General features: G+C 43.4%; 1 protein-coding gene across 8 annotated transcripts in view; it reads right to left on the bottom strand.

Annotated features, from left to right (window-relative positions):
* NFATC3 (nuclear factor of activated T cells 3) overlaps positions 1–20,063 on the bottom strand; it is a 174,836-nt gene extending 154,773 nt beyond the window's left edge. For all 8 annotated transcript variants that reach the window (XM_058441135.1, XM_058441131.1, XM_032157708.2 and 5 more), the window contains exon 1: positions 19,691–20,063. In XM_058441135.1, coding sequence (XP_058297118.1) covers positions 19,691–19,793 — 103 coding nt within the window. In that variant the 5' untranslated portion in view covers positions 19,794–20,063. The remainder of the gene's footprint in view (positions 1–19,690) is intronic.
* Between the last annotated feature and the right edge of the window lie 5,965 nt (positions 20,064–26,028).

Genomic DNA, 26,028 nt, shown 5'->3' with positions numbered 1-26,028 from the left:
AGATTCCAGTGAGCCAAGATCACGCCATTGCACTCCAGCCTGGGTGACAGAGCGAAACTCCGTCGAAAAAAAAAAACCTAAAACTATAAAACTTCCAAAAGAAAACCTAGCAGCCAGGCACAGTGGCTCACTCCTGTAATCCCAACACTTTGGGAGGCCAAGGAGGAAGGATCACTTGAGCCCTACAGTTCGAGACAAGCCTGGCCAATGCAGTGAAACCATATCTCCACGAAAAATTTAAAAATTGGCAGGGCATGGTGGCGCACACCTGTGGTTCCAGCTATTATAGAGGCTCAGGCAGGAGGAACAGCCTGAGCCCAGGAGGTTGATGCTGCAGCGAGCCATAATCATGCCACCGCACTCCATCCTGGGCAACACGAGCAAAACCATGTCTCAAAAAAAAGAAAAGAAAAGAAAACCCAGGAGAAAATCTTTGTGAGCATGGGTTAGGGAAAGATTTCTTAGATTTAACACCAAAAGTGCAATCCATGAAAGAACAAATTGGTAAGGCAAACTTCATCAAAATGTAAAACTTCTACAAAAGATACTATTAATAGAATTAAAAAACAAACCACAGATTGAGAGAAACTCTCTGCAAAGCATATATTTGATAGACCTGTTTCATATACACATACACACACCACACACACACACACACACACACACACACACACACACAGAACTCTCAAAATTCAACAATAAGAAAACAACCCAATCTAAAAAGGGGCAAAGACTTAGACACTAGACCAAAAATAATATACGGATGGCAAAAATCACATAAAACAATGGTCAACAGTATTAGTCATGAGAAGAATATAATTAAAGCCACAATGAGATATCACTACACATCCATCAGAATGGTTAAAAAAAAAAAAAAAAGGTGTTAATACCAAATACTGCCCAAGATGCAGAGAAACTGCTGGTGGGAATGAAAACATACACCTGCTGGTGGGAATGAAAACATTTGGCAGGTTTTTTTTTTTTTTTTTGAAACAGAGCCTTGCTCTGTTGCTCAGGCTGGAGTGCAGTGGCACGATCTTGGCGCATTGCAACCTCCGCCTCCAGGGTTCAAGCGATTTCTCATGCCTCAGCCTTCCAAGTAGCTGGGACTATAGCCATGCATCATCATGCCTGACTAATTTTTGTATTTTTAGTAGAGATGGGGTTTCACCATGTTGCCCAGGCTGGTCTCAAACTCCTGGCCTCAAGTGATCTGCCTACCTCGGCCTCCCAAAGTGCTGGGATTATAGGTGTGATGTGAGCCACCACACCCTGGCAGTTTCTTATAAAACTAAATTCACAGATTGGAGGTCAGGAGGCATTTGTACTTCTGGGTATTTATATCAGAAAAAAAAAAAAGAAACAACACATATCCACATACAAATCTGTACACAAATGTTCATAGCAATTTTCATAATAGCCAATAACTGGAAATAACCCGAATGTCCTTCAATGGGTAAACAATTAAACTGTAGTACATCCATATCATGGAATACTACTTAGCAATAAAACAGAACAAACTATTAATATACCCCACAACTTGGAAGGATTGCCAGGCAATGAGTGAAGAAAAAGTCAACCTCAAATGGTCACATAGGGCCTGGCATGGTGGCTCATACCTGTAATCCCAGCACTTTGGGAGGCTGAGGTGGGAGGAGAGCTTGAGCCCAGGAGTTGTAGGCTGCAGTGAGCCATAATCATGCCACTGTACTCCAGCCTTGGCAACCTAGTGAGACCCTGTCCCCCTGCCCTCCCCCAAAAAAGTCGCATAGTGTATGACTCAATTTATGTAGCTAACATTTTCTTGAAATAATACTTTGGAGATGTAGAATAGATTAGTGGTTGCCAGGAATTTGAGACTGGGTTGGGGAAGAGGGAGGGAAAAGGATGTGCTTATAAAGAAGTTAGTGAGATGAAACAGTTCTGTATTTATTATTATTATTATTATTTTATTTTGAGACAGAGTCTCACTCTGTCACCTGGGCTGGAGTGAAATGGCCCAATCTCAGCTCACTGCAACCCTCGCCTCCCAGGTTCAAGCAATTCTCCTGTCTCAGACTTCCCAGTAGCTGAGATTACAGGCGCCCACCACCACGCCTGGCTAATTTTTTTTGTTTGTTTGTTTTTTTGAGACGGAGTCTCGCTCTGTCGCCCTGGCTGGAATGCAGTGGTGCAATCTCCGCTCACTGCAAGCTCCGCCTCCTGGGTTCACGCCATTCTCCTGCCTCAGCCTCTCCGAATAGCTGGGACTACAGGCGCCCACCACCACGCCCGGCTAATTTTTTTGTATTTTTAGTAGAGACGGGGTTTCACCGTGTTAGCCAGGATGGTCTCGATCTCCTGACCTCGTGATCCGCCCGCCTCGGCCTCCCAAAGTGCTGGGATTACAGGCATGAGCCACCGCACCTGGCCCAGTTCTGTATCTTGATCATGGTAGTAGTTACACTAATCTACATATGATAAAACTGCAGAGAACTACATATATAAACACACACAAATCAGCGCATGTAAAATTGGTCACATCTGAGTTAGTTCAGTGGATTGTACCAATGTCATTTTCTTGGTCTCAATATTGTACTACAGTTATGCAAGATGTTATCATTGGGAGAAACTGAGTAAAGGGTACCCAGAACCTGTTTACATTTTATTTACAACTTCCTGTGTATCTATTAATTATTTCAAAATAAAAAACTTTTTTAAATGGGTAAAAAGCTTAAACAGACACTTAATCAAAAAAGATAGGCAGCAAACAAGCACATAAAAAGATGTTCAAGAGCATTAGTTATTTGGGAAATATAAACTAAACCTACAGAAGATACCACTACACACCTGTTAGAATGGCTAAAATTAAAAAGGCTACCTAAACCTGATGTTGGTTAGGATGTCAAAATATGTATTTCCATTGCTAGTGGGAATTTAAAATGATATAACCACTTTGGAAAACAGTTTGGCAGTTTCTTAAAAAGTTAAATGTGCCAGGCACAGTGGTTCACACCTGTAATCCCAACACTTTGGGAGGCTGAGGCGGGTGGATCACGAGGTCAGGAGATCGAGACCATCCTGGTCAACATGGTGAAACTCTGTCTCTACTAAAAATACAAAAATTAGCTAGGCATGGTGGCGTGTGCCTGTAATTCCAGCTACTCAGGAGGCTGAGGCAGGAGAACAACTTGAACGAGGGAGTTGGGAGGTTGCAGTGGGCCGAGATATGCATCACACAGCACTCCAGCCTGGCGACAGAGTGAGACTCCATCTCAAAAAATAAATAAATAAATAATAATAATAAACAAAAAGTTAAATGTACATCTACCAAATGACCCAACCATTACATTCTTAGGTATTTACCCAAGGGAATGGGAAAGATGTGTCCATACAAAGACAATACATGAATATTCATCGCTGCTTTATTTGTAACAGCCAAAACCTGGAAACAATCCAAAAGTCCATCAATAGGTGAATGGATAAAACAAATTGTACTATACATACATAATGGCAACTATTCCCCAATAAAAAGTAATGACCTACTGATACACTCAATAACATGGACGTATCTCAAAATAACAATGACAAGAAGTCAGCACCCCCTCCAAAAAAAGAGTACATGCTTTACAATTCCACTTATATAAATGTTCTAGTGAGTTCAGCGGTTGTCTGGGAAAAGGAGAAAGGTGTATGGGAGGGAGTGATTACAAAGGCACACAAACAAACTTCTTTTGGGGGGTGGTGGATATGTTCACTATATTGAATCTGGTAAAAGTTTCATGGGTCTCCACATATGTCAAAACTTAAACTGTGCACTTTAAATATGTTGTTTATTAAATGTCAATTTTACCTCAATAAAGCTGTTGAAATAGATAAAACCCTCTTCTACCTTGGCTTTCCCTACACCATTCTCTTGACTGTCTAATTTAACTCTCTGACAGCATCTTCTCAGACTTCTCCTCTCCTTGCCATCCTTGCAATACTGTTGTTTCCGGAGTTCTGTTCTCAGCCTCCTTTTCACATTCTAATCCACACTCTCTTGCAGTGACTTCATCCATGCCCATGACTTCAACTATCATCAATATCTATAGACCAATAACTTTCAAATCTCTTTTGTGCAAGTTTCTCTTTTGAGCTCTACACTTTATTTCCAATTGCCTAGTAAATCTACAGATGCTTCAAACTAGACATACACAAAACTGAACTCCTTTTTACTATATACTCTCATTGCACTTTATACTTTCACTTTCATGACACTAGTTACATTATTACTAGACTATGCACTTCACGAGGGCAAGGGCCATGTCTTGTTCGCCACTATTTCCACAGATCTTTCGTAATAGCACATTTTATTAAAATGAATCACCTTTTCTCCCTCCCCACCTCCAAAGCTGATTCTCCTACAACTGACCCAAACTAGAAAAATAGAAATAATCCTGCCTCCTTCCCTTTCCTTACTCAATGGATACCAGGTCCTATTGATTTCTTTCCTGTAAATCTATCTGAGCACTATTCCCACTTTGTCGTCTTCACTGCTCTACCCTTATCATTTCTCAAATACATGTGTCCCCATCTCCATTCCTGTCTTCTTCAATCTATTACCCACAGTATAGTAGAGTGATGGAGCTACAAATCTGACATTTCTGCCCAATTTGAAATCCTTCAATGGCTCCCTGCTGTCTTCGAACTAAAATCCAAACTCCTCAATAGAGTATAATAGTCTGTCTCTCTCCAGCCACATCTGGACACGACAGAATCCTGATCTTCCACTTTCCAAATTAAAGGACCATGCTCTTTAACCTGTCTTTGGGTGTGATAATCAACTGGCCTGAAATGTTATGTCCTCCCTTAGCCACCTGGTGAACTCTTCCCACTGGATTCTGCTCAACTGTACTCTTCTCTGACCTCTCTACTCAGAGTTAATCTGTGTCATTATACGCTCAGAGGGCCTTCTCTGTACCTCTATTATATTAATATTGTTGTAGTCATTTATATGTCTACTCCAATAGACTGAATTATATTTAATTTGTATTACCAGTATTTGGCACATAATAATACTGACACTTAACAAAACTTAATTAAAAGATTAAATGATTTAGTATATTTATCCACTTAATGGAAGGGGACTTTCTTGAGGTCCCTTCCAGCTCAGTTACTCTAAGATCTCATACAATGTTCCCCTCTAGTTACAACTTTCTCTTCTTCTACATATTCTTCTATTTTATCCTTTAACAACAGCTAGTTTCTTTCAGATTAGCCTTCGAAAGAGTGAAACAAAGCACTTTAAAAAGAATTTTTAGGTTGGGCATGGTGGCTCACACCTATAATCCCAGTACATTGGGAGGCCGATGTGGGAGGATTGCTCAAGCCCAGGAGTTTGAGACTGGCCTGGGCAACACAGAAAGACTCTGTCTCTATCAAAAATAATTTTTAAAAACTAGCTGGGCGTGGTGGCAAGCGCCTGTGGTTTGAGCTACTTGGGAGGCTGAGTTAAGGCTGCAGTGATCTGTGATTGAGCCACTGAACTCCAGCCTGGGCAGCAAAGTGAGACTCTGTCTCAAAATAAATTTTAAGAAATCAAATAAAATAAGCATTTAAAAAACACTTTACTATCTCAATTTTGACAAATCAGGATTTGACACTGTCTTTATGCTTCTGTATGTCTGCATAATCATCAGATTCCACCTGAACCACACAACAAAAATGAATTTTGTGTCCCAGATCTCCCACCCATCAGACACCAACCCCACTGTTATTAATCCAGGATCAACAGCCATACTTCTCTTTCTTGGGACCTCTATCAACTCCCATGCCCATCCCCAAGGACTCTGACAAAGCAAAAGAAAAAGCAAGTGCCAGAAAAAGCAACCGCATAGCAAAAGTCAGGTTTACATTATAAAGTCCCTCAACTGGCTGGGCACAGGGGTTCATGCCTATAATCCCAGCAGTTTGCGAGGCCGAAGCGGGCGGATCACCTGAGGTAGGGAGTTCAAGACCAGCGTGTCCAACATGGTGAAACCCTGTCTCTACCAAAAATACAAAAATTAGCCAGGCACGGTGACACACATTTGTAATCCCAGCTAGTCGGGAGGCATAAGGCAATAAAATCACTTGAATCTGGGAGGTGGAAGTTGCAGTGAGCAGAGATTGTGCCACTATGCTCCAGCCTGGGTGACAGAACGAGACTCTGTCTCAAAAAAAAAAAAAAAAAAAAAAAAAATTAGCTGGGCATGTGGTGCACACCTGTAAACCCAGCTACCTCAGCTACTTGAGAGGCTGAGGCATGAGAATCACCTGAACCCAGGAGGCAGAGGTTGCACTCCAGCCTAAGCAATAGAGTGAGATTCTCTCTCAAAAAAAATTTTTTTTAAGTCTCTCAATTGTTGGAATACTGTGGATAGTAAGCGCAGACAATTCTTTTGGTTGACCCCCTCCCAGCATCCATTTTCTCTTTCTTCCTCCCTAACAGATTTTCTACCTTGTATCCACTCCTCTCCCATGCAGCCTTGTGTTTTGGGGAAGCCAACCATATCCTCAGGCCAAGGCATAGGTATGGTTGGCTAAGAATAATTCCACTCATCTTTACCAGTAACTAATTTAGGAAAGGGAATGTAACCCAGTTTTGGTCAATGAAATGCAAGGTTAAGTTTGCTGAAGGCTTCTGGAAAAGTCCTTTATCACTCTTAAAGAGAAAAGAACTGTGTGAAGCCAGCATCTGTTGTCTCATTCCTTCCCCTCAGCAAATATCAATCCAAACATAACTGTTTTGCATATATTTAAACTAGAAGATTAAGAGTATTTTACTATTTCTTTCCAATAGTAATCAGATGATTAAAAAGTCAACAGAAGGCCGGGCGCGGTGGCTCATGCTTGTAATCCCAGCACTTTGGGAGGCCGAGGCGGGCGGATCACGAGGTCAGGAGATCGAGACCACAGTGAAACCCCGTCTCTACTAAAAAAATACAAAAAATTAGCCGGGCATGGTGGCGGGCACCTGTAGTCCCAGCTACTCGGAGAGGCTGAGGCAGGAGAATGGCGTGAACCCGGGAGGCGGAGCTTGCAGTGAGCCGAGATCGCGCCACTGCACTCCAGCCTGGGCAACAGAGCGAGACTCCGTCTCAAAAAAAAAAAAAAAAAAAAAAAAAAAAAAAGTCAACAGAAGTTCTAAAACCATGATCAGCCAACATTTACTAGGTAACATGTATGACAAAAGAGCTTTCTTGCCTTTGCTCTCAAAGGGAGAATTCTGGTAAAACTCAGAGACAACTGGGTATGTACAAAAGAGAGAAAATCCAAAAGAGTACTGATCTTGAGAGATAAGAATAAATGGCAGATGGCAAATTGGTCAAAATATCAAGGAAAAAAAATGTGTGTCAGTCCTAGTGGCTATAGAAGGTAGAATAGTTTTCCTTGCATCCTAAATTCAATCAAATAAATAGCATTAATTTTTTTTTGAACATGTGAAAGCAAAATGTTAACCTTGAAAAATGAAACTACCCTGACAATTGAGCATTTTTAAAATTCTGAATTTTTCCTCATTCAGGTTTAGGGCAATTTTGATGACAGATCTAAACGCTTTAAACTTTAAAAGCAAAACAGCCTGCAAGATGACAAATCAGACCCTAATCAAGACAACATGGGCGGAGGGAGGGCTCCAAAGACAAAGGCCATTCCTCCTTAGAGTAAACTGCCTTAAAACCTAAAATGATATCACCTCTTGACCTCCAGATCCACAAAGCAGCAAAGAGAAAAGGCCCAAAAGAACTAAATTTGGGCCTAGCACAATTAGCGATATAGCGATACAGTACCCTCTATTGGTCTAACTGTATCACTGCTACCCTTTAAAATTTACTAGAGCAGGCAGGAATAAGAAGCATCTCTCAAGTAGCTATTTTGAGCCCAAAGCAGAAAATCTAGTCACAGGAACACATGTAATTTGTAAGACATGACTCGTATACATTTGATTCCATATGCCCAACATGACCCTTGCTTTCACCATAGGAAAAACTGAGTATTTCTGTACTTAAACTCTTTCTGAGAATAGCAAGGCAAGAGGCAGGCATAGCAGAAAGGGCCCAAAATTTGAGGTCAGAAAACCAAGGTTCAAATCCCAGCTAATCCCACTTTCTAGATGGTCAAATCCATCTGCATTTCTGTTTCCTCATGCACTAAATGGAAATAATACCTCTCTCTAGGTTATCATGAGATAATGCACATAAAAATACCTTGCACATAATAGGTACTCAATAACACTGGATTAAATATTTATCTAATGTATCACAAACAAAAAGTTACAAAATGATCAAAATTATAGGTTGTGCAAAAAGGACTGTAGGATTTTCTTTGTTGTTGTTGTTGTTTTTAATCCACAAGAAGGAACTGTAGGATTTTCAAGCAAAAATTAAGCAACTTACTGGAGAAGACCAAAGGACTAGGAGTCAGAAGTCCTGGGTCTCTGTTTTGATATTAACCAGTTAAATGACCTTGGGCAGGTCAATCTGAGTCTCAATTTCCTCTCCTGTAAAATGGAAGGACTGAATTAGCTTGAAACTCTATGCTTTTTAGCAGTATCACACAATTAGCAACAGAAACGAATCTAGAATCCAGATCTAGCTCAGTACGACATCAAAATATCTGTTAAGCTGTCTAACAAAAGAGAAAGTCTTTGGTGAACACGTTGACGGCAGATCAGGAAAATGGATGGAAGGAAAGGTTTCACACTGGGACTGAAAAGAGATGAATAAAGGTGATGAGCTTGATATCCGAAGTAACAGATATAAAATGGTGGAGCACAATGAAAAACTGTGAGGAAAGGCAGGTTACAGACAAAAAGGAGTGGGAATTGAAGATAACCTCAACTATGACTTTCAGAACTGAATTAGGAGAAAATATGAAGAGAAAACTATTAATACACAAATCCAAATGGAAGGAGACCAAGACTTTGGCCACAGGGCAGAGAGAAGGGGGGAAACAAAAGTCATTTTCAGGAAGTGGCAAAATTTACCAGCCAACTAACCCAATAAAAAGATAGCAATAAGCTAAGTCAATTTTTAAAGTTTAACATATTAAAGAACTACAGACGTGGGAAATATGGTTTGAATAATAAGAACAACTTGATGCACTAACAGTTTGTTTTTGTTTTTAAGAAACAGGGTATCCTTATGTTGTCCAGACTGGTCTAGAATCCCTAGGCTCAAGAGATACTTCCAAGTAGCTGGGAGTACAGGCACAGGGCACTGCACCCAGCTTCAATGTACTAACAGTTTTAATCAGAACCATGAAACCATCTCCTAGAGCTCGGTTTTTCAAACTGAAGGTAGTAAGTGATCTATTAGTGAGCTGTGACAAATTTTTTAATGTAATGAAAATGTCAGAGTAATGTCATGCAGTAAAGCTAAACACTTTTACATGAAACATCTATCTCAGTTTGTGTGTATAAACATGTACCTGTGTGTTGGGTTGAAACAAAATGTATTTCTTGCTCTGGCTCATGGTTAAGAGGTCTCAAAGGCTGGGCGCAGTAGCTCATGCCTGTTAATCCTATCACTTCAGGAGGCCAAGGCTGGAGGATCGCTTGAATCCAGGAGTTTGAGACCACCTTGGGCAACACAGCGAGACCTCACCTCTACAAAAAATTTTAAAAATTAGCCAGGCATGGTGGCGCACCTGTGGTCCCAGCTACTCAAGAAACCGAAGTGGGTGGATCAACTGAGCCCAGGAGGTTGAGGCTGCAGTAAGCTGTGATCACAACACTGCACTCCAGCATGGGCAACAGAGAAAGACCCTATCTCAAAAAAAAAAAAAGTCCTCAGTCCGGGCGCGGTGGCTCACGCCTGTAATCCCAGCACTTTTGGAGGCTGAGGCGGGCGGATCGCCTGAGGTCAGGAGTTCGAGACCAGCCTGGCCAGCATGGTGAAACCCCGTCTCTGATAAAGATACAAAAATTAGCCGGGCGTGGTGGCAGGCGCCTGTAATCCCAGCTACTCGGGAAGCTGAGGCAGGAGAATTGCTTGAACCCAGGAGACGGAGGTTGCGGTGAGCCGAGATCGCGCCATTGCACTCCAGCCTGGGCAACAGAGCGAGACTCTGTCTCAAAAAAAAAAAAAAAAAAAAAAGTCCTCAAAACTTTGTATAATGTAAGTTTTCAAATATACCTACAGTACAGAGTCCCCATATACCTACCATCTTGCCTTAACAACTTCTGATCATCTTTTTTCTTGAGTGTTATTTGAACTACCTTTACTGAAAGAAAGTGAAAACTATAAAGAAGTGTTGACAGCAGAGAAGCTATCAAATTTCCTTAAACCTTTCATGTGCAATAAAAAATAAGTAAAATTTAGATTAAACTTTCTATATTTTCCCCAAAGATATCTTTTATTTAAAGGACAAGATTAAAACTTTATTATTCGGCCAGGCGTGGTGGCTCATGCCTGTAATCCCAGCATTATGGGAGGCCAAGTCGGGGGGATTATCTGAGGTTGGCAGTTTGGGACCAGCCTGACTAACATGGAGAAACCCCGCCTCTACTAAAAATACAAAATTAGCCAGGTGTGGTGACGCATGCCTGTAAGCCCAGCTACTCGGGAGGCTGAGGCAGGAGAATCGCTTGAACCCAGGAGGCAGAGGTTGCGGTGTGCCGAGATCCCACCATTGCACCCCAGCCTGGGCAACAAGAGTGAAACACCGCCTCAAAAAAAAAAAAAAAAACTTTAGTATTCAATATGATCTCACAAATGACAAGATGTGAAATACAAATTTCAGACCCTGTTTGTTCTAAAATGTTCACAAATAAAAAAAACTTATGTCTATTATTTTTGTGAGTTTCTGCCAATTATTAAAAATGCAGATTAACACTGGGCGCAGTGGCTCACGCCTGTAATCCCAGCACTTTGGGAGGCTGAGGTGGGTGGATCACGAGGTCAGGAGATCGAGACCATCCTGGCTAACACGGTGAAACCCCGTCTCTACTAAAAATACAAAAAATTAGCCGGGCGTGGTGGCAGGCGCCTGTAGTCCCAGCTACTTGGGAGGCTGAGGCAGGAGAATGGTGTGAACCCGGGAGGTGGAGCTTGCAGTGAGCCGAGATGGTGCCACTGCACTCCAGCCTGGGCAACAGAGCGAGACTCTGTCTCAAAAAAAAACAAAAAAAAAAACACAAATGGCCCAGTGGCCCAGACCCTTCAGGAATGAAGGTTTGGGTCACTCCACCAGGTAAAAAAAAAATGCAGATTAAAAATTAAAAATGATTAAAAATGTAGTCTTAAAATCATGAACAACTTATCTAGCTTCTTTTCATCATGAATAAACTGAAGAGTTCATAGAAATGACACTTAACATCAGACTGACAGATACAAGCAACGTGATCAAACATTAAAATTTTTAAAACAATTTCAAGCTCTTAAATTACTAGATAATAAATGGATTTTTCTAGCGTCATATAGTTAATTAGAAAATATTTTTAAAATGTTAAAGCACCTACTCAAAAGCATAAGATCAGTTTACTTCCTATTTATGTGCGCCACTAACTCACCCACCATCTCACTGTTAACACTACACAATCAAAGGGAGAAATGACTTTTGTAAATCAGACATATCATGCTAACTTTTATTTTCTGTTAATTTGTTAAGCCAGTTTTTTTTAACCACACACAACAAATCCTATAGCCTTCACAATGCTATTTTTAAAAGTGAATATTTTTCCTATCCTAATCTAGTACCTTAAAGAATTTGAAGAGCTTTCGAATGTCATTTTTTAAAGTTTTTATTATGGAAATTTAAGAACATATATAAAGAACAGAGAATATTATTGTGAACCCCCACATACCCATCATCTAGCTTCAACAATTTCTGAATGTCATTTTTTTCTAAATGCCATTTTTAACAATTTTTACTGAAAGATTTTTTAAAGCAATACTGAAAAATATTTACATTTAAGTACAACTCACAAATAGTCCATTAAAGTGTTCTAGTCAGTGATTACCTTGATGAGAAAAAAATGCTTTTAGAAACATTTTTACATTTAATACAAATCAACTTATTGAAAAAGTTTTAGGAGAAAAGAATTAACCTGAATATAATCCAATTTCAGAGGTCAAATAATCCTACCTATTTTCTAATTAAACAGCAAAGCTGATGAAAATTAATAAATACAAAATTAACACAAAACGTTAAGACACTGAAAAACATATTTTAAAATGCAAAATTCTCACCTGCTGCTGTAACATGAGACATTCTGAAACTGTACATTATGTAGGAAAATGACGGGCTGGGCGCGATGGCTCAGGCCTGTAATCCCAGTACTTTGGGAGGCCGAGATGGGCGGATCACGAGGTCAGGAGATAGAGACCATCCTGGCTAACACAGTGAAACCCCGTCTCTACTAAAAATACAAAAAATTAGCTGGATGCGGTGGTGGGCGCCTGTAGTCCCAGCTACTCGGGAGGCTGAGGCAGGAGAATGGCATGAACCCAGGAGGCGGAGGTTGCAGTGAGCCGAGATTGCGCCACTGCACTCCAGCCTGGGAGACAGAGCAAGACTCCATCTCAAAAAAAAAGAAAAAAGAAAATGAAGCCTTCAGGTTACTTCTCTGGTATACCTGTGATGTTCAGGCTTTCATAGACTTGTAGTTCCTTTTTAAACATTTTTTTTTTTTGAGACGGAGTTTCGCTCTTGTTGCCTATGCTGGAGTGCAATGGCACGATCTAAGCTCACTGCAACCTCCGCCTCCCAGGTTCAAGTGATTCTCCTGCCTCGGCCTCCCGAGTAGCTGGGATTACAACAGGCATGCGCCACCACACCCAGCTATTTTGTATTTTTAGTAGAGGCGGGGTTTCTCCATGTTGGTCAGGCTGGTCTCAAACTCCTGACCTCATGATCCGCCTGCCTCAGCAACCCAAAGTGCTGGGATTACAGGTGTTAAGCCACCGTGCCCAGCATTTTTTTTTTTTTTTTGAGAGAGAGTTTTACTCTGTCCCCCAGGCTGGAGTGCAATGGTACCATCTCAGCTCACTGCAACCTCCACCTCCCAGGTTCAAGAAGCCATTCTGCCTCAGCCTCCCAAGCAGCTGGGATTACAGGCGCCCGCCACCACATCCAGCTATTTTGTATTTTTAGTAAAGACGGGGTTTCACCATGTTGGCCAGGCTGGTCTCGAACTCCTGACCTCAGGTGATCCACCCGCTTCGGCCTCCCAAAGTGCTGGGATTACAGGTGTGAGCCACCACGCCCAGCCTCACACATGCATATTAACTAATATTAACTAGAACTGTCCCAAAGATTAAATTTCAGCTGTCGGTAAACTAGCAATTCATAGGCTATGTTACTTAAATCTTAGAGCTCCAATTGCCAACAGATGAAAGTCATACAATATAATTACGTAAACATTACTAGAAATGCCAAAATAGATGCAGACCCACATTATGTTTGAGTTTAAATGATAGCTCTTAAAAAAGCTTGCTCCTGCTTGTGACTCTCCTAAGCCTCCCTGAACAAACTCACTCCTCTTAAATTCCACTGTTACTTGAACCTCATATGGCATGCCTGGGCAAATTTGATGACTTGGATTTTGTTTTAGAAGCCAGGCCTACTGCCAAGTCTGCTGTGTCTACTTCCCTGACCCACCAGGACAGCTTTAGACAACACCTTCCTTATTTATGTTACTGCTGTGAGCAAACTACTGCTTACTATCAAATGAGGCTCAACCTACTCAGGTTTCCTATCTTTTAAGAGTAATGTGACTGCCTTCACTACATTATGGCTTCTTCAACCTCACCTCTTATGTAAAACAAAACATTACCATACTGAATTACCTACTACTCAACTAGCAATAATGAGAGGGAAATCAGTGATACAACTCATTAACTTCTCTTAAAAGGTCCCCATTTTATATATCACTATTTATGACTTTGTCTGAAGAAAAAGTAATACTACATTTTCTCACCAAAAATGTCCTTACGATTCCATTTCACTTAAAAAATAAATATAGAGCAAACCTCAAAAGCAGAATTTGGACTATGCTTTCAATAAAAACAAATACAACTTTAGGCAAAGTTTACTGGTTGCCAAAGAAAGGCAAGTCATCATTATAAGTTGATTCTACAGCTTACTCTAAATTATTATCTTGAACGCTTAAGATACAGGCCTTACTTAACCCCCACAACTTCTTGGCTATGTATATAATACCCAAGTTTTAACTTTTATAACACTTAATAAAACTACTACAGTATTACCTCTACTAATAGTTAAGAATATATGCCAAAGTATCCTTTCTGGATTGGCAAATAGGAACACCTAAGAAAGTACAGGAATAGCTCTTGCAATGATGAATGTTTTTAACAAAAACATGACATTGAAATTTTTCCTCGATTTTTCCCCATACTTGCTGAAACACATTTTTTCACTAATCTAGACTACAAAATTCTGCCAGTTACCCCTAGAAGCATCCTTCAACATCAGGAAATGTGTCAAAGAAACAGAGTAGTATTCTTCCAAATGAAATGTTAAAATATTTATCATCAACTCAGTCGTCTAATACATATTCTCACTACATTCAACTCTACAGAAAACATTGACCTAAGGTATGAAAATAAAGCTACTAAGCAGCATCCAAACCCTCCTTTACAGTACCTAATGGGCTGTACAAACACACCATTAAATTTCTACAAGAAACCAAGCAACTTCCTCCTTTTCATACTGATTTAAATACCCAATTATACACTTAAATGTTCGGCAAATCAACCAACTTTCACACTGTACTAAAAACTTAATTCAAGAAAGTGGAAAAATATAATTAAAAGTGTATTACTTTCAGTATTTGATAAAACATAAGAGGTAAGTAACATTTAAAAGACTAGAATTAAACAGATAAAAATGTCTTAAGACCAAATATTCTAACTCATGTAAGGTTTAAATTGCTGAATCTCTCATCTGCCCTAATCTCTTTTTTCTTCTTTTTAAACTGCTACTGTTTGTAAATGCCCTACTATCTCTCAATGTTTTAATTTAGCACGTGGAGAAGGGTCTAGGAAAGAGAAGGAAGTAAAAAGTAGCCTACTCGTGTGTGTGTGTGTGTGTGTGTGTGTGTGTGTGTGTGTGTGTGTGTGTGTGTGTGTGTGTGTGTGTGTGTGTGTGTGTGTGTGTGTGTGTGTGTATGTGTTTGAAGAAATGTTGGGGGGGGGGTGTGTGTTGAAAAAAATTTTAGTTACCACCACTTAAATAGGACCAGGACTGTGCTAAGTGCTTTAAATACATTATCTCATTTACACAAGATAAAACAAAAACCTTGACTAAAAATGATCAATAAAAACTGAAAAGTGAGAAAATAAAATTATCTAAGAGACAGTAAATTGGATCAGATCTCCAAGCACTAAACAAAGTAAAAACATTGTAGATTAAATTCTAAGACAATTTCTAGGAAAAGTTCCTCAACTTGACATATGAAAAAGTTGGGTATTAAAGGAATATCTGAAAAAAATTACACATATCTTATCATCGAGTAAACTTCTTACAAAAATACATATTGTATCTAAGATATTTCTCCCTTTGAAAAAACAGTAGTAGATAAGATACTACACATAGTATATAGCACATTCCTTCCAGTAACTCTCATTCAGGACTAGAAAGTCAATATTTAGTAATGAACCCTGAGAATGAAACTCTGAATTTGCAAAGGACAGATTATTATTATAACATCAAACTTAGAGATATACAATCACTACACTAAAATAGAGTACCAGAGGCTGCCCTTTATAATGGCAATCAATGTTAATGGAATACATTAAACATGTACCTATTTTAAATTTCCTATTTACTACTGAGGTACATCATCTATTTAGAGTTAGATAATTAAGTAAAAGAATGTTAAGAAAAAGTTTAGTTCATTTTTAACTGCAGAAATCAGAGATAGCACTGTCATCTTAAATCTAAAAAAAAAACAAGGTAGGCTGGTCTGATGGTAGTGAGTTATTATAATGTATTAACATTAGCATCACTAAAGTTGGTATACAACCCCCCACTACTAAATGTGACTGTCTAAAAAAATAAATAAATAAGAAAGCTAAAGACTCTAGGGTCTTAAATTTTCTTTAATGGAAAAAAATCTCAAAATACCCCACAAACAGTAGTCTTAAAAAGTCTGTCATCAGTCACAAATGTATACAACATACAACATTATCAAGCGTTATCAAGTCCATCTCACATCATCTAATTTGCACTTTAACAAGCCTGCTTAGGACATTCACTAAATTCAGCCCTTGGCTTGTCCTCACTCTCTATCCACTCACCTTTTTTCAAAAATCTTCTCACTGTATGGAAATTTAGTTGTGATACAAGTACTCCCAAACCTTTAGAGATGTAAAACCACTGCAGCCCCAAATTACCAAGATCTAATTTATGGAACTCATCAATAAAAGCCAAAGAACTGAAACAATTCTCATCAATTTCCTCTACCACGAAAAAGCAGTGAGCAATGATTAAAAACTTAGGTGTTATTTATTCACTTATTTAACAAAATATTGGGGCTATGTGCAGTGGCTCACACCTGTAATCCTAGCATTTTGGGAGGCCAACGCAGGAGAGCCCAGGAGTTCCGGACTAGCCTGGGCAACATAGTGAGACCTCCATCTCTATTTAAAAATATATATATTGGGCAGGGTGCGGTGGCCCATGCCTGTAATCCCACCACTTTGGGAGGCTGAGGCAGGAGGATCCCTTGAGGTCAGGAGTTTGAGACCAGCCTGGCCAACATGGTGAAACTCCGTCTCTACTAAGAACACAAAAGGTAGTCAGCTGTGGCAGCGCATGACTGTAGTCCCAACCACTCAGGAGGCAGAGGCGAGAGAATCGCTTGAACCCCAGAGGTCGAGGCTGCAGTGAGCTGAAATCACGCCACCGCACTCCAGCCCGGGCGACAGGGTGAGACCCTACCTCAAAAAAGAAAAAAAATATATAAAATATATAATAAACATTATATATAATATATAAATATATTATATATACATTATTATATATAAAATATATATTATATACATTACATATATAATTATATGCATTATATATAATATTGTATGCGTATATAATGTATATAAATTATATATGAAATCTACATTATATATGTAAATATATTATATATGTATTATATACAATATATATTATATATTATATATATAGTGCCTACTATGTAAAGGCACTGTGCTAGGCACTGATAATATAACTGAAAAAGATACAGACACTATCCTCGACCTCAAGGAACTTCTATTCCAGTGAGGAAGAGAATCCAAAAATAAGTTCGGCAAACACACTGACATAACCCAGCAAGGATCTGAATTCTACCAACAATTTTATTCTTATTTTCCACTTTACTGCATATATTATCCTAAAATCATTTCAGTGAATCCACTTTGTTCCTTCAAACTACATACTCATAATTATGCTTAGTAAAATGAAAACTTACTTTGTGAACAAATAATTCTGAAAACTTTGCTGTGAATATGTAACACATCCTCAACAGAATTTCAAAATTAATTGCTATGTGTTCATAGCAGCACTATTCACAATAGCCAAAAGGTAGAAAAAGCCCAAATGTCCATCAATTGGTGAACAAATTGTGTTCCTTTATACACACACACACACACACACACGATGGAATATTATTCAGCCATAGAAAGGAATGAGGTAGTCCGATACAAAACGTCACATATTATATTATCCTGTTTATATAAAATATCAAAAAGAGGTACCATAGAGACATATCCCAGACTGGTGGCTGCTGGGGTTGGGAGGAGGGAAGGGAAAATATGGGGTAACTGTTTAAGGAGTTTTCTTTTGGATGAAGAAAATGTTTTAGAAGTAGACAGAAGCAGTAGCTGCACAACACTGAATGCACTCAATTGTTCACTTTAAGAAGGTTTGTTTTTTCATATGTATTTTGCCTTAATATTAAAAAAAACTTTAAAAAAATTACCTGCTTAAAATATTTTAAAGTGGACTTTTTGTGACAAATAAAACTGCTGATGTTTACCTTTTGAAATTTCAGTTATAAATCAAGTTACAGATAACTCCTTTTAGACCTATTTTAATATCAAAATGGCTTTTGTGTATGGTAAAGATCATTAAAAACTTTTTCATAGCTTTGAAATGTTATTCAGTATTTTGGTTGTATATACAACTCCTACTTATGTAGTCACACAATTCCTTTATTATTCATATGTTTGGTTAACACCCTTATCGATCATATATTTGTATATATGCTCTAATCAAGTTTGTGCCCAATAAAATTCGCTGACATCATCAACTGTTTATCTCTTTTACAATAAAAATACTCATTCAAACAAGCTGTTTTTCTTTCAAGTCCCGATAATCTAGGTACAATTCAATGCTACACTCTCCACAAATGCCACTTTTCCTGTTACTTCCTCTACTATAAAATGCATCACCATTCACAGACTTCCTAGTAATACAGTTATTACTTGGACTATGTGTCTCCTCCAACTATTTCCCAAACTCCTTGAGAAGCCTCAGTCTTCTGCATCATCATAACACTACAAGGTCCGTAAGAGTGGTTCGACGTAATAGGTGCTCAAATTATGTTAATGGAATTGAAAATAAACAAAGCCAACACATAACTATTATAAATTATGTACTACAGTGAAAAAGACATCTAGCATATGAAGACTAAAAGGACCGATAAAATAAGTACCGCCTAGAGAATCCTCATGCCTCACGTTCAGGTATGTTTTTCAATGCAACTCTACAGAACAGTCTATTGAACATCAAATATGAACATTAACAAATTCACCTCACACCAGGCAAGAAAAAATAGGGATTACTCTTATCCATTTCCTTTTTGAAGTTCGTATGCATATGTAATAGGGAAACTGAACTTAATGAACCACAGTATTCCAAACCAGGTCACAAAAGAGCTCTAAGTCCCCAGTCAACCTGTTTCTATTTCCTGATTGGTCTGACCTGCAAGCATGATGGTGCCCAGCTTTCCCAATTCAAGATTTCCTTTAAAATATCTTCCAAGGAGAGGTTTTTCTTTAAATAAAAATCGACTTCTAGAACTTTCTAGGAAAATTATGAAAAAAGCAAGCCACTATTGAAAAAAAAAATCTTCCGGAACACTTTATTCAAGTAAGGAAATCCAGTTTCCAGAAAAGTTCCGTTACAGTTACACTTCGAATTAATTGTGGGTCATAAACTTGCACGAGTGGACGTTAACTCGAAAGCATTACTCTTCTAGCAAAGTGGACTTAAAGAAACATGTGCGTGATTTTTAGAGGGGCCCTACCGTTGAAAAATAAGCATCTTTCAAACGAAAATTTCAAGAAGCGACCTAGAATAGGTGAAAAACCCAGTGCGCTAACAATTCACAGGGACAACATTTTCCTTGCAACACACACTGGCAAAGCAGCGACAACCAGACGCCACTTGGGCAGCAGCCCGGATCCCGGGCCTCCAAACCCCGATCGTCCCGGAGTCGAGTTCCCCACTAGTTTGCTTCCAGCCAAGCCCGCCACCACTTCCACGTCGCAGCGACCCACACGCCTCCTCAGCGATTTAAATCCATTTTTAACTCACCACACACATACGCGCGCGCACACACATAGGGTTATCGGTCTCTGGTCATCCAAGGGAACAGGGAGGGGGCGAGAGATCCTGCGAGCGAGAAGCGGGGTCGCTCCACGGTCCCGCCTGGCCTGGCACCCACCTGCAGGCCGCGAGCCCGGGGGCGGCGGCGCCGGCGCCCCGTCCTCGCCAAAGACGAGTTTGAAGTCGAGCTCGTCGTGGGCGCCACAGTTTGCAGTAGTCATCGGCGTGGCCCAGGGTGCTGCGGCTCCTCCTTAGGCGGCGGCGGCGGCAGCGGCAAGCGGCGGCAGCAGCTCCTCAACGCCGCTTCATGCCGGGCCGCGCGGGCCAAGAGGTCGCGACTTCACGGCAAACTTTCCGGGCAGAGCCCGCGACGCCAAGGGTTCCGTTCCGAACTAGAAAGCTGGCCGCGCGCCGAGCAGCACCGCCACCGGTGCCTAAGCCTCCACTGTCGCCTTAGCCAATGTTCCCCGCACCCCGCACAGTCTCCGCCACCGCCGCCGCGGGCGCGCTCTCGCGCCCTGCCGCGCGCCCGGCCCCGCCCCCTACGCGCGCCCACTCTGCCTGGCTGCCGATTGGCCACTAATGCGGCGAACGGGCGCCGGGCCCCGCCCCCTCACAGGCCTATCGCGTAACTCGGTCTCCGCGAGAAGGAAGTCACGTGAACACGCAGCCACCACCCCCCCCACCCCCCCCCCAAAGAGCCCAGCTACCTCTCGGGAGTTGTAGTTTGGCCTGTATTCCCCCGGCGATTCCTTCTAAACTAGACGGGAGAAGGCCGATAGCCTCTCTAATTGGATAAGGGACCACCAACGGCCAATGGAGAAGACCCTTTTCCTCATTGGGCGGGGCTCATGTCGAGGAAGGGGTGCCGAAGCACTGAGGTTCTGGGTTTGGTGATGTGGGGGCGCATCGTGTTACTCCTGATGGCTGGCTTTAGGGAAGGCATCAGGGCCCCGCAGGGTTACCTGGACGCCGCCCACATCCTCATCCCCCCACCTCAACTTTAATGGCTGAGTCTCCAGAGGGCGGGGACCGGACCGAGAGTCCAGCCAGGTTGGGGCGGAACCGAAGGAGACAGGTAGCGCGACAAGTCCGGACTCTGAGCTCGCGGTCGCCGCAGCCCCACCCTCTGCAGGGCGGAGCCTGCGCCCTGGTGGCTGCGCCTTTGTCCCCACTAGCGGGTCCCCGCAACTGCTCCCTTGACAGAGTGCGCGTTTGAGGCCTCCGCGAAGCCCAGTGGGCAGGACCTGTCCCTTGCTGGAAGTTGAGTAGAGCGAGCGGGAAAGCCCGTTGTGAGCTCGTGCCAATCACAGCTGTGTTCTCTGCATCCTGGTGCATATCCATGAAAGCGGGAGGGATGGAGCCACCCAAATTGGGTGGCTGGCAGTGGAGAGGAAGTGACACTGCCTAAAGAACCGTTTTCGTGATCTGCCCCTCCCTAGCAAGCTAGCCTTCCTGAGATGGCCCAAGACACCTCCTCCTGGGGTCTGGGGAGAAGGCCGTCCTTGGGGACTGGGAGCCTGGCTTGTTTACCTAAGGCTCCGCTGAGGCGCAAGGTGGACAGGGAGGTGAGAGAAGTAGGGTGACCGCCTCCCCTAGCTCCGTGCCCCGGGCACAGGGCCCACAGGGCATAGCATCCCTAGATGCGCGTTGCTGGAGGAACCCAGGGCGCTGTCAGAGGCTTGGGTGCAGGTACGCCCAAACAATGCTGCCCTCTCAGAGGCTACAATAGGTTGTTTAAAAAGAAAAAAAAAAAGAGAGAGAAAAGAAAAAAAGAAATGCCGCTCTCACAAGGCCTACAGCACATTCCACACCGCCCACAAAGGCCAGTGGGAAGAGAGGGTAAAGGAAAGCTCTTTGCAGAGGTCTCAATGTCTGGACCGAAACTTGAGCTACCAGGGAGCCCTAGAGGGAGCCAAATTAGACCTTGGGTCAGGAAGACAGGGAATGTCCAGAGCATCCAAGACGTTCATCTTGTATTGCTTCATTTCTGCCCAGTGTTTTGTACCGGTACCTGTGCTGTTCTTGGGGATTCAGAGATAAATTAAGTCTCCTTTCAGGGGTAGGGGAGAGGGGACCAGCAAATCTATAATTACTGTACAAAGAGATGAGGGTTGTGCCAGGAGCTTAGAGACAGTTCATAAGCCTGCTAGCTGCAGGGCCTTGACAGGGGCTAGTAGGAACTGGAGTGACAGGCAAGAAGTGAGCAAGTTTCATTCCAGGTAGAGAACAGATTTCCAAAGACTTGATAACCAGAAACTACCTGCAGTGGGCAGAAGCCTAAGGTGGGGCCGAATGAGTGGGCAGAATGCTGCAGGCCACTGCAAAGTGTCTGGACTTTATCCTGACGGCAGTAGGGAGCAGTGGAAGGACTTAGAGCAGGGGATTTACATGGTCAGAATTCTGGATGGATCACTAGATTCAACCGGGACAGGGGTGAATGAAGTTAGAGGGAGAAGATAACATGGTCAAGGAGAGGGAACAACTGGCATTAGATGGGTGGACTATCCTTCCCAATAACCTGTCCTGCCTGCAAATCTCCAACCTTGAAGGCCTGAGTGTGGAACTTGGGGCCCAAATGCCACATCAGCTCTGGAGCCCTCTGCCTCAGGCAGGTTGCTGGCCCACCTATTTGTACCACATGTAACAGGATCCTGATACAGTATAAGGTCCCAGAGGCTTGGCCAGCTCATCTGAAGTCCCTCCAGACATGACTTCACCTAAACCACGGGATCAGCCATAGTCACACCAGACGGCAGGCAGGAGGGAGACCCTGGGCTGGTCAGCCCCTCCACTGGGAAGGGACCACAGAGAAGCTGTAGATGGCTTGAAAAATTCAACCACTCATCAAATGCTCAGCTATGCATCTGTGTTCCCAGCCACTGAGCACCTGGAGAACACTTAGAGCAGATTTCATTGTAGGGAGGGTTTCTGATCTGGGGTAAGCTGAGAAGCTACCAAGGAATGGTGAGGGCTGGGACAGGGATGGGCACCAACTGCAGGAAGAGTCACCATGTGTGTAAGAAAGTCAGCAATGGCTGGGAACTCTGCAGCCTGTGAAGGGGCCTGACCACACATACACACCAATATGTACATACTCTTTCAGCCCTTTGCCCCAGCTAGGGCCAGGATGTCCCCCCGTGAGCTCTTTTTCAGGCAGTTCCAAAGCTCCTGCAGGTCATCTGGGCCCACCTCCAGCCCTCTGAGAGCCCTGTGAAAGCAGGAGGCCCACAGGACCAGTGCAGTAGGTGGAACCCCAGGGTGGACAAGGGCTATGTGGGTCACTGTACAACCACTCTCTCCTGTATGAATGCCACCCAAGACTGGGAATTAGGGAAAGCCATCTTTATCATCAGCTGTCACAGGACTGTTCCCAAGCACCCATTGTTGAAGTTCTTCAGTGCCCTCTGAGCCATGGGATGGTACAGTTTAGTCTACCCCAGTCCCTTGTTCCCCATTAGGCAAAACAGGAGCCTCCGAGGAAATTCAGAGTTTAGAAAAGTTCTTCCTCTCCATGCCAAACATCCCCCTCATCCCAAGCTCTGGTTTGATTCTTCTGTGCCTGCTCCCCAGACCCATGTCAAGGTAGCCACAGGGGACATAAGGACTGCCCTTGAGCAGCTCCCAATCTGGGAGGAGAGGATAAGACCAGCCAACTACGATCTCACAAAGTTAGTTGCTGAAGTCAGCACAGGGTGCTGAGAAGACAGGGTCAGCACTTTGTCCTCAAATGCCAGGCCGAGGAGTTTGGACTTGGTCCAGAGAGCAGACTTAAGAGACCTATGGAAGAGTTCTGAGCAGAGTAACACCTGGAAGGACCCAAGTGTCCAGAACTGCGGGTGGAAGAGATTCTTTGCACACAGCCCAGTCTTCCTGCTGTGACCTTTGAGAGACCTGCCACCCTCTCCAGCCTTACTCATCCCTTCCTCTCATGCTCATATCAAAACCATTTGTCCCCCAAATGTGATGAGCTAAGGGGAAATCCTCAATCAGGCTGGCTGGAATGGATGGATAAGTGTTGCGGCTACTAGCACTGGGAGAGGTTTGGGAGTCTAAATGCCCTAGTTTAAGGTGGACATGGTGAGAACAATGGGCAGAGCTTTCAGTCCTGACTGTCCCCCTCCACCCCCCAGTCAGTCCCATCCTTGGGCAGGTCACTTTGAGACCAGGAAAGGCAACACTGAGGTATGCTAAAGTGAGATCATTTGAGGACCAACATATCCAACCAGGATCTCTGCCAGACATCCTCAGTCACAGAATATATAGTAGACCTACTCCACCTTCCTCCCCTGTGAAGGATTCTCTCCCCAGTGCTTCCCAGGGCCCTCAAAGCCCCCACATTACAGCCTCTATCTTAATAGCAGACCTGCATCCCTGCCTTTCCTTCCCCAGAGCCCGGAAATGAACCTGACCCTGCCAGAGGAGGGGCTTCCCCAGGGAAACCATACTGGTGGGAGAAGTGGCCTGAGATCAAACCCCAGTTCCACTGGGGAGGTAGATCTTAGGACTCAGTGACTTGGTGGGGGCGGGGACCACTGCAGCCTCTGTCTGACCAGTTCCAGTTGGAGGTATAAGAAAAGGCAAAGGGGGCATTTTTTGTTGTTGTTGTTGTTGTTTTGAGACAGGGTCTTGCTCTGTTGCCCAGGCTGAAACACAGTAGTGCCATCATGGCTCACTGCAGCTTCAACCTCCTGGGCTCAAGTGATCCACCCACCTCAGCCTCCTGAGTAGCTAGGACTATAGGCACGTGCCATCACACCCGGCTAATTTTTTTTTTTTTTTTGAGACGGAGTCTCACTTTGTCACCTAGGCTGGAGTGCAGTGGCATGATCTTGGCTCACTGCAAGCTCTGCCTCCCGGGTTCATGCCATTCCCCTGCCTCAGCCTCTCCGAGTAGCTGGGACTACAGGCGCCCGTCACCATGCCCGGCTAATTTTTTTTTTTGTATTTTTAGTAGAGACGGGGTTTCACCGTGGTCTCGATCTCCGGACCTCGTGATCCGCCTGCCTCGGCCTCCCAAAGTGCTGGGATTACAAGCGTGAGCCACCGCGCCCGGCCTCAAAGGAGGCATTTTGATTGAGATTGTTTTTAGTATGAAAAATCAGAAATAGGCCAGGCGCAGTAGCTCATGCCTGTAATCCCAGCACTTTGGGAGGGTGAGGCGGGAGGACTGCTTGAGGCCAAGGGTTCAAGATCAACCTGGCCAACATAGCAAGACCCTATCTCTATTAAAAAAAAAAAAAAGAAGAAGAAAAATCAGAAATAAATTGTGCCTAAAGCTTGGTGGCTGAGATTGGACCAAGCCTCAGTCTTTCTCCTGAGTGGAGCCCTTTCTCTGGGAGCACTGGTCTGGGGAGTCAGTTAGGGCAGCCTGGCATGGAGTGACCCCATTAGCCATGCAGAGTCCTATCAAAGGGCCAGCCTATTGTCCTCCAGCCAGCCTCACACAGGCAGAGGACAGCTGATCCCCTCTAAGAGGAGAGCCCTCAGGACAGAGAGGACTAGAAGTGAGTTGCCCAAGGTCAAACAGCAATGAGCTCTGGGAGGCAGTGGGTAGTGTGGTATCCTTATCTGCACACAGAAAAGCAAGCGTGGGTGGCAGCGGGGAGGGGGGCAGTGCTGGAACTGAGACAGAGGCCTCACCCACCAAACCCTAGACTCAGAGGCCAGCAGGGCCAGGGGCTGATGGCTGGCACAGGTGCCTGACCCTGTGTTAAAGTTGCCACAAAACAGTGAGGCTCTGACACAGGGGAGATGTGGGAAATACAGCTTTGACCCAGAGGGGACTCCTCGCCTCCCCACGGCCCCAGTAGAGCCTGGAAAAAGGGAGGAGAAGCAGCATGTTTACAGCTGAGGAAGCGGGGGCAGGACAGGGCAGGGACCTTTGGTCAGAACGCCCCTCCCAGTAAGCGGGGGAGGCCCCATGAGATGCGGTAGCCGTTTGTTTGCTTCTCACTGCCAGGAGGAAATTAAAGAGAATCTGCCACTTCCTTCCGCCCCAAGTGGGACGAGGAAGGCGGGGGACGGGAGGGACTGTGTGGTGTGATCTGCCAAACATAAGGGCCCCAAATTGCTGTCATCAGCCGCCTCCAGTGCCCCACTGCCCAAAGCAGGCACCTCATCAGGTCTGAGACTCCAGGCAGCTGTCAGGCTTGGAGACTCTGGGGATCAGACCAACACTCCCCACCCCACTGGACTAGTCCCTTACTGGGGCATCAGTTACCCTAGTCTTTCTTCCAGATTCCATATCACCTCTCATCAGGACAATTGATGCCCAGTGCGTCAGGTGTACCATCAGTAGAATGGGCTTCTTGGGCCTTCCTAACTCAGCCCAAGTCCAGTGATACTCCATTCCCCACCTCTACCAGACCCACAGAGATGGGCAGGAGATCCAATTTGGAAAGCTCTAGCTCTGCACAGAGGGTGGGAGTAGAATAATCATGCCAGGACACAAGC

The sequence above is a fragment of the Hylobates moloch genome, unplaced genomic scaffold, assembly GCF_009828535.3.
Source record: "Hylobates moloch isolate HMO894 unplaced genomic scaffold, HMol_V3 SCAFFOLD_6, whole genome shotgun sequence".
Classification (NCBI taxonomy): domain Eukaryota; kingdom Metazoa; phylum Chordata; class Mammalia; order Primates; family Hylobatidae; genus Hylobates; species Hylobates moloch.
The sequence above is the reverse complement of the archived record's forward strand: the minus strand, read 5'-3'. Positions and strand labels throughout refer to the sequence as shown.